This window comes from Apis laboriosa, unplaced genomic scaffold (genome assembly GCF_014066325.1).
Source record: "Apis laboriosa isolate Shangri-la unplaced genomic scaffold, ASM1406632v1 scaffold25_cov139, whole genome shotgun sequence".
NCBI classification, from domain to species: domain Eukaryota; kingdom Metazoa; phylum Arthropoda; class Insecta; order Hymenoptera; family Apidae; genus Apis; species Apis laboriosa.
Genome location: NW_025222552.1, coordinates 1,465,345 through 1,473,777, shown reverse-complemented (window position 1 = coordinate 1,473,777; position 8,433 = coordinate 1,465,345). Strand labels below are relative to the sequence as shown.

The 8,433-nt window shown below is 20.9% G+C and overlaps 1 protein-coding gene across 1 annotated transcript; it reads right to left on the bottom strand.

Moving 5' to 3' along the window:
- Positions 1–2,107: 2,107 nt before the first annotated feature.
- Positions 2,108–5,890, bottom strand: LOC122713581. The gene is made up of 4 exons (XM_043934167.1): positions 5,365–5,890; positions 5,064–5,198; positions 3,987–4,978; positions 2,108–3,902 (listed from the first exon to the last, which is right to left on the bottom strand). The coding sequence occupies exons 1-4, from the start codon at positions 5,699–5,701 to the stop codon at positions 2,193–2,195; spliced, it is 3,174 nt and encodes a 1,057-aa protein (XP_043790102.1). The 5' UTR covers positions 5,702–5,890; the 3' UTR covers positions 2,108–2,192.
- Positions 5,891–8,433: the final 2,543 nt, after the last annotated feature.

The window sequence follows — 8,433 nt, the reverse complement described above, 5'->3', positions numbered from 1 at the left end:
TAATATAAATTAAGATAACATAAATCTTTTTTTTCCTTGATTCCGTATAATTTTTATTTAAATCATTTTCCTGCAAGATAAAAATAAAACAAAAATTGTATATATCCAATTCCGTTTATTCATATTTTTATAAAAGTTAAGGAATAATTGCCATTCCAATCTGCTTTGCACTAATAATAATAAATAATAAATATATTTTTTTATTGTATTTATAAAAATGAAATTAACAATTATTCAGAAGACATTTATAATTTCTAATATATTCTATATAATGAAAAAAGTAATTAATCATATGACCTATTTTCATATTTTCTCATTTCGTATTTTATTAATTAAAAAAAACCCTCGAAAACTTTTTTGGAATTGGAAGAAATTTATAGGAGAAATCATTAAAATGTAATATTTAAATATTTATATTTTTTGAGAATTGATTCTACACATCAAAACAAAAAAATAAAAGTTGATATATAAAAATGTTGATTGAAATTTATTTATTAAATTATAAACAATTTAAATTTTGATTAGATGAATCAAGGCGAGAATGAAATACAATGGCAGCGAAGAAAAAATTGCTTATAATTTAATAAATACGATATATTTTTGTATGCTAACATTTCGTATTTATTTTGGCTTGTAAAATCAATCTTCCAAAAATATCCCACGAATATATTGATATTCTATATGATAAATAATAAAAAATAATAAAAATTTTGCTGTTTGATACATATAGATTGTCATATTTTTAATTAAAACTAATTCATAAAAAGAAGAAAAAAAAAGTCTCATCTTATCTTAAATCATCTTTTATTAAATTCGTATTGATTAGGCTAAATTAAAATATTTCTTACAAACATTTCAAAGTCATTAAAATGATAAAGGATACATGATAAAGGAATATCAATGATAAAGAAACACATCATAAATTTATTTAATGTTAATTCTCAATGTTGAATGAATATATAAACAATATATATCATCTAAAAATGCAATAAATTTTATTTTTTAACAATTTAGTATTAGCTTTTTTCAGTTTCAGCTTATTATTATTATTTAATAAATATATAAATCAATATTATAACATATTACATACTACAATATCATGTAAATATAAAATGTATCTTAATTAAAATTGATATTAAAAATATTATAAAATATTATAACATACGGATGGAAGTTTAAAATATACATCTGTCATTTATTATTTCAAAATGTGTTCAAAATGTTATAATAAAAATTATATTTATTTATTCTAATATATCTTATTAATATTATTTTCCAATATTATTATTGAAAATGATATTATTTCCAATACATTATATATATTGTTTTGTTTCTTATTATATATATATATATATAAAATTTGTAATTTTATAATTCTGTTACAGTAATAAGATTGTATAATTGGTAAGAAATTTGCAATCAATCGTTCATTTTCAGCAATGTTAAAACTTTTTGTAACGAAAAATCTAAATAAATATTATTATTCATAAATCATGTCAACGAATTTAAGATATAAGAATTAAAAAAATTTATTATATATAATCAAATTATATATAAAAATATATATTAAATTATATATAATACATATTTAATGTGATAAAATAATAGAATTCTTAATACTTTAATTTAACAATGATTTAACAATATTTAACAATGATCAATAAGAAAAGTTTTCATCAAAAATATAATTTTTATTATTGATTATAAAATGAAAAATAAAAAATACAGAAAAAAATTGATATTTTCATTAAAAATTATATTATATTTAACACTTCTGAACTAAAATGAAATTTAAGATGTAATTAATTATAATAATGCACATATTGTTAATAAAAGATTAATTTATTCTTCTTACAAAAAAAATTATTTACTAATATAATTATCTTTAATTAACTTTAAATATTACATTAATTATCTTTAAATATGTATTTTTTTTTTTAATGTATCTATATACTATTAGAAAATATTTTATTGAAATGTAACTAGAAAATAATATATTGCACAAAAATATATCTAAATAATTTTTTAATACTCTGAATCAAATATTGCAACATTTTTTTTTACATTGTTAAAAATAAAAATTTACTTTTTCTATTTATATAAAAACATTTAAAAAAAAAGTTTATAAACATTATTTGTTATTTAATTTCTATATAAAATAAAACTAAAATAAAATATCTTATTTTCTTCATTTAACTTACTACACAATTATCTGGTTTCATATATTTTATAGAATGTGTAGTTTCAATAGATGTAGTACCAGTTGATGTAAGAGAACTTCGACGTGGAATTGCAGGCATAGTAGTAGTAGTATCTAAAAATTCATCATCGTTATCAGAATCAGTAGTAGTATCTTTGTCTTTATTATCTTTTAATTGTTTTCTTGGTATTATATCATGAATATATTTTTCAATCATTTGTCGATTTTCAAGTGGAAGTGTATTGACTTTGCTCGATACATAAGGTAAGCTATCATTCATTTCTTGTTCTTTAGACATTGTTTCAATATACATACGTTGTAATTCAACTAATGCTTCATCCATGAAACGTACACTTTGTTTATGATCTGGCATAGGATTACCACATATATTCAATTCAATAGGTTTGTATATTTCATCTTGTTTTAAATTTCTAATGTTTGTTTCTGATTTCATAAAACCTATAGGATAATTAGATTTTTGATTTATTGTATTATATGATGAACCATATGTTCTATATGCATTTGTTGGATCTTCATATTTGTTTAATATTCTGTCTCCAATATGATTTTGGTCATTTTTTTTATGAAATTCTTTAAGTTTTTCTGTTGTGAATACTTCATTAGAACTTGGATGTATAGTTTGTGCATTTACATGATGTTTTTGTATATTTGATTGAGTTGCATGTTCAAGGTTTTGCTGTTCATTTTGTATTCCAACATTTTTCCATCTTCCTGCATTCATTAGAAGTTGAGCTAATTGTTGAATTGTCTGTTTAGGTACTGTTACAGATGTTTTTTCATTATTATTATTAGAAGCAATTCCTAACTTTGCTGGTGTAGATGTATCACAAGGTTTATCAGATATGTAAGTAGTTTTTATATTCAATTGTCGCAAATGTTCATAACTTTCACCTTGACCTGCTAATAAATCATCATCAATATTTTTTAAATTCTTTTTATTCATACCTATGGTATCACAATAATGTATAAGTTGTTCTGCAGTACGGCATTCATTTTCCAAAAATGCAGCAGTTAAAATCATTGCTGCAGTAGGTTCTCTTTGTGTAAATAATCTCCTTCGTGCATGTAAATTCTGGCTTAGTGTTGTTTCAAGATGAGCATTTTCTATTTTTTCTTCCAATTTTTTTTCTATTTCTAAAAATTTTTTAGTCTCAAATATCAAAGTTTCTGTATCTGTAGCTCTTTCCATTTCTTTAGCTATGCGTCTTTCTGCAGATGATTGAGTTCGAATTTCTGTAGATGCAACAGGTTGTAAACCTAATCGTTGCTGAGCTTTCACAAAAGGAGATTGCGATACTGGTCCCAATTTTGACCATATAGTACCTGGCTTTTTTATTGGACTAGATATAGGTGATACTATACCTGGTTTTGTTACTATAGTATTTTGTGCAATTAATTCAATGTTAGAATTTGGCATTGTACAAGGTACACGACACGGTTTTGGAGGAACTAAATCTAATTTTGGAGGTGGAACACCTGGTTTTGGAGGAGGTGCTAAAGATGTTATTGTTGGTTCAGATGGTGGTGGAGGTATTTCAATATCGGTTTCTGAAGTTTGTTTTGTAAGCATAGAAGCATGAACAACTTTTAATAAATCATCCAAACGATTTTCAAGCCTGTTTTGACGATCTCTGTCTATATCTAAAAATTTTGTTACCATATCATTTTGTGCAGCAAGAATCTGAAATAATATAGAATTAATAAAGAAATTTTTTGAAATTTTTTTTCTAAATAAATTAATAAAAAAAGATAGTTAATGCCTTACTTTATTAACAACTTCATTTTGAGAATTAATGGCATTTAACATAAGTTGTTCTAGTTTTTCAACTTTCTTTTTTCTTAATGGCACATGTGGAATATTATCTGTATTAATAGCAGTATCTTTTGATTTAATATTTTCTGATGGAGTTGGTGAATCTATTAAAAATTCTAATAAACTATCATCATTATATGTTGCATTATTTGTAATTACAGAAATTTCTGAATTTTGCATTCTTAACAGATTTGATGCTTGTATTGTTTTGTTGTAATTTTCATTTAAATTTTGTGTTTTATCGTCATTTTTGGGTAGACAAAAAGCATCATTTAAATTTTGAGATACATCTAAATTTTGAGATGAATGATCTGAAGATAAAGATTCAGTTTTGTATTGTTTTGTATCTGTTAAAACAGGTATTTGAGTTGAAAAATTGCTACATGGCTGTTTATACATATTTGTAAAAGTTTGTTCTAAAACCATTTTTCGTGATTCCTGAGGCATTGCATGATTATTTGCAGATATTATTGACTGCAATTGATTTTGTTGAATTGTATGTTCTAAATCAGGAGTTTGTATTAAATTACCATGCATTGGTACATTTATAGATTGTGTTCTTAAACTTTGATTCAAATTTTGTAGATTTTGTTGAAAATTTAAATTATTTACTAACATACTTTGTTGATTACACATATAATTTTGTTGCATATTTTGATTTTGTTGCATATTCTCTTGAATTATTTGATTTTGCACATTTTGTACTGTATTCTGAAAGGGTATTTCTCCATAATTAAAATTTGTTATTAAATGATTTTGTTTATAATTTGGATTTAATCGTTCTTCTGTTGAGAAAGAATTGCATTGTGTTGATTTGCCAGCTATCTGAGTTAACTGTTCATTAGTATTGATAGCTACATTTCTTGTAGGAGAAAAAATTCTATATGGTCGAGTATCGATTATGGTTTCATTTGATTCAGGAGAATCAGGATATTCATTTTCACCTAATAAAATTTAAAAATAATATTTTTAAATTTTTTTAAATTTTTTCATTCAAAATAATATTTGATAAGGAAACATATTTCTTACGTCCTAATGTCCAAATAGGTGATAATGCTTCTGTCCGATGAAGTGATGGCACAGGTTCTTGAAGTTTATGTCTCATTTGCAAATTTTTATTTGTTTTTACTTCTTTTGGAGGAGATTTAACATTTATTGTTGCATCTAATAAAAAAATGCAATTATAATTATTTTTTTTAATAATAAGAAATGTACTATCAAAAATGATTAATTTAAATTTTAAATTATTTATTTCCATTAATTAAATGTCAATAAATCAAATAAAAGATAATAATATAAATTTATAAATTTTTTTTTCGCTATACTTTACCTACAGTATCTATGCCAATAAAATTATTTTCTTCGATACGTTTGTTTTTAAGAACTCTATCTATTGATTCATAATATTGTTCTACTCCAGCTCGAGTACCAGCTCTTTTAGCTTCGCGATAACAAACTAAAACTTGTTTCATTCGAGATCGACATTGTTTACCCGAAACATTGTAGCCTTTTTTTTTCATATATCGTGCAACACTTTCCCAAATAAATTGTGGTTTCGAAGCATATTCGAGTTGCTTTTGCACTTGTCTATCTGACCATATTGATACTAATAATGAAGTACTTTCAGGAGTCCATTTATATTTAATATTACTTCCAGAATCACTCATTTCACGATAATATTTACTTTCTTTTTAAAAATTTGGAAATTAATATAAAAAATTAAAATACAATATATTCACAAATTGCAGTATATATTTAACATATCAATAGATTGCAATATACAAGCTCAAATTCACGTAATATATAACGTCCAATTCTGTTTTTCTTCAATGCATACAATCATGCACTCAGATCAAGTGATTCTAACCGACGAATTCAAACTTTAAATCATTGTGCAACAGGTAGTGGGGAAAGATATAAGATATATAAAAGGCAATATATTTGGATAATATTAACTCATGGAGAAAATCTAAATGCATAAAAATTAATAAAAATAAAAACTAAATGCTATATTTTTTTATATATATATATTATTTTTATTTGTATATTTTTTTTGTTTTGAATTTTTTAGAATTTTGAATTTTTTAGAATTTTTTCTTTGAAATAATATAAATTTTAAATAGGTAAATTAAGAAAAAAAGAATTATGTTTTCTATAAATTTTTTTGAATATATTTGTGTTATGAACTATAAGTAACGTATTTTCAATTAAATCATTAAAAACTATGATTTTTTTATATTTTATAATATTATTTTCAGTAAAATGTACATTATAAATAACAAAATATTTTGTAGAAAATAAATTTTTTTTAGGAATAGTATTTATTTATTTTTTTTGTAATTTTTTTTATAAAAATAAAAATATTTTATTTTAAAATACTTATAATGAAATTACAATTTTCCTAATCTAATCAAAATCATAATAATACTATTTTATTAATTTTAAAATTTTATTTTTGAAATTGAAAAAAGAGATAATATATTATAGTTGTTGAATATGTATATATATATATATATATATATATATATATCTATGAATTGGATTATAGAAATCATCAAATCAAACTCGTATTTTTTTGTATATCAATAAATTATTTTTATATAATAATATAATCTCTCTATATATAATATAACTATATGTATTATAATTTCATTTTATTATAAAAAATATAAAATATAGAAAACACTTGCAATATGTTGTCCATATTATTATATTACTGCGAAAATTTCTTCTATAGAAGTGCAAAGATTGGAAAAATGTATATTTTTAATATAATTAATAAATTAGATATCAGAACTCGTAATGTATTCGTAATGTATTCGTAATGTTTTCGTAATATAAAGATAAATAATAATAGTAATAATAAAGTATAATAATAATAATAATAATAATAATAGTAATAATAAAGATAATAATAATAATAAGATAAATAATAATCTTTTTATTATTATATAGAATCTAAATAGATTTGTTAACATGTAGAATAAAATAATTAACAATAATGTAGAAGAATTGTCAAATAAAAGCTTTAAATTTACAGAATATAATATCATAACTCTAATTTAGAAATATTAGAAAAAGAAAAAAACTATTTTAAAAACTATTTGAATAAAATAATATGATTGAAATATATATAAAATATATTTTCACGCGAAAAAAAGTTTGACTTTTACAGTCATGAAATTAAATGTCATGACTTTTTCACATTGTCATCACATTGAATTTGATGATATACAATGTCACGTATCATTTAATATGCAAAGTAATGATGGAGATTTTCAAAATAAATTAAAGTAAATATTTATGAAATATAATTTAATCATTGTTAAATCTAAAAAAATAAATATATGTTTTATTATCTGTTAATTTTTTATTTTTATAATTTCAAATTATATTCATTATAATATATTTTAAAAATTATAATTTCGAAAAAATTAAATTTTAATTGAAATGTTGAAAATATTCAATTTATAATTTGTATTTGTTTTTTAACAATTTAATAATTATTTATAATTATTTTATATTTCGGTTTTATAAAAATAATGTGAATAATATATAGAGAAAAAATAGACAAATAATTTATATATATTTATTTATAATAGATATATTTAACATTATCTTTTGCCCATAAATGAGTAACATCATATTTTCCGTTATACATTTCAATTTAACTTATACAAAAAGTTGGCATCATAAATTCTTATATACCAATCATATCTAAATATACAGTATATCTAAATATACAGTATATGTAAAACTTTATATGAATTTAGGGGAACATGTTTATATAATTTAACTATAAACTTTATATAATAGAAGTCTATCTAATTTCTCTATCAGCTTAATTTTTCGCTCAATAAGTAGAAGTTTATGTTATAAAAGAATTTTCTAAAATATAATAATGTCAAATATTATAAATATAAAGTATAATTTTGCAAATATAATGTTTAATTTATTTAATGTTTAATAAATTAATTTTTTATTTATTTTATATTATAGATATAATGTATATTTTTAATTATATTATATTATAAAGATATATAGACGAATATTCGGTTTATTTAAATAATAAGAGCTCAGATAATCAGGCACTATCTAAAATTTTGTTCATATAAATGAAATTCATATATATATATCTAAGAGATAGGTTGTATTTCGATTGTTACGTTTTTACACATCGGCTTTAATAATAAATAACATCGATGATGAATTGAAAGCAAAATTTTATTTGTTATATTATGAAATATGAATTATGAAATAATATGTTACATAATATTTTGAATAATTGATACGAATAATATACTAATAAAAAAAAAGTTAGAATTCACGAAATTTATTGAAAATTTTGAATTTAGTTGTTGTTGTGATAAATAGAAGTTTAGCGAATTACAAATAACTT

Coding starts and splice junctions, on each gene's coding strand:
- LOC122713581 (XM_043934167.1), bottom strand. CDS start 5,701: ATGAGTGATTCTGGAAGTAATATTAAATATAAATGGACTCCTGAAAGT. Junction 4,979..5,063: donor ACCTATTTGGACATTAGGAC/GTAAGAAATATG, acceptor AAATTTTATTAG/GTGAAAATGAATATCCTGAT. Junction 3,903..3,986: donor AAAATGAAGTTGTTAATAAA/GTAAGGCATTAA, acceptor ATATTATTTCAG/ATTCTTGCTGCACAAAATGA.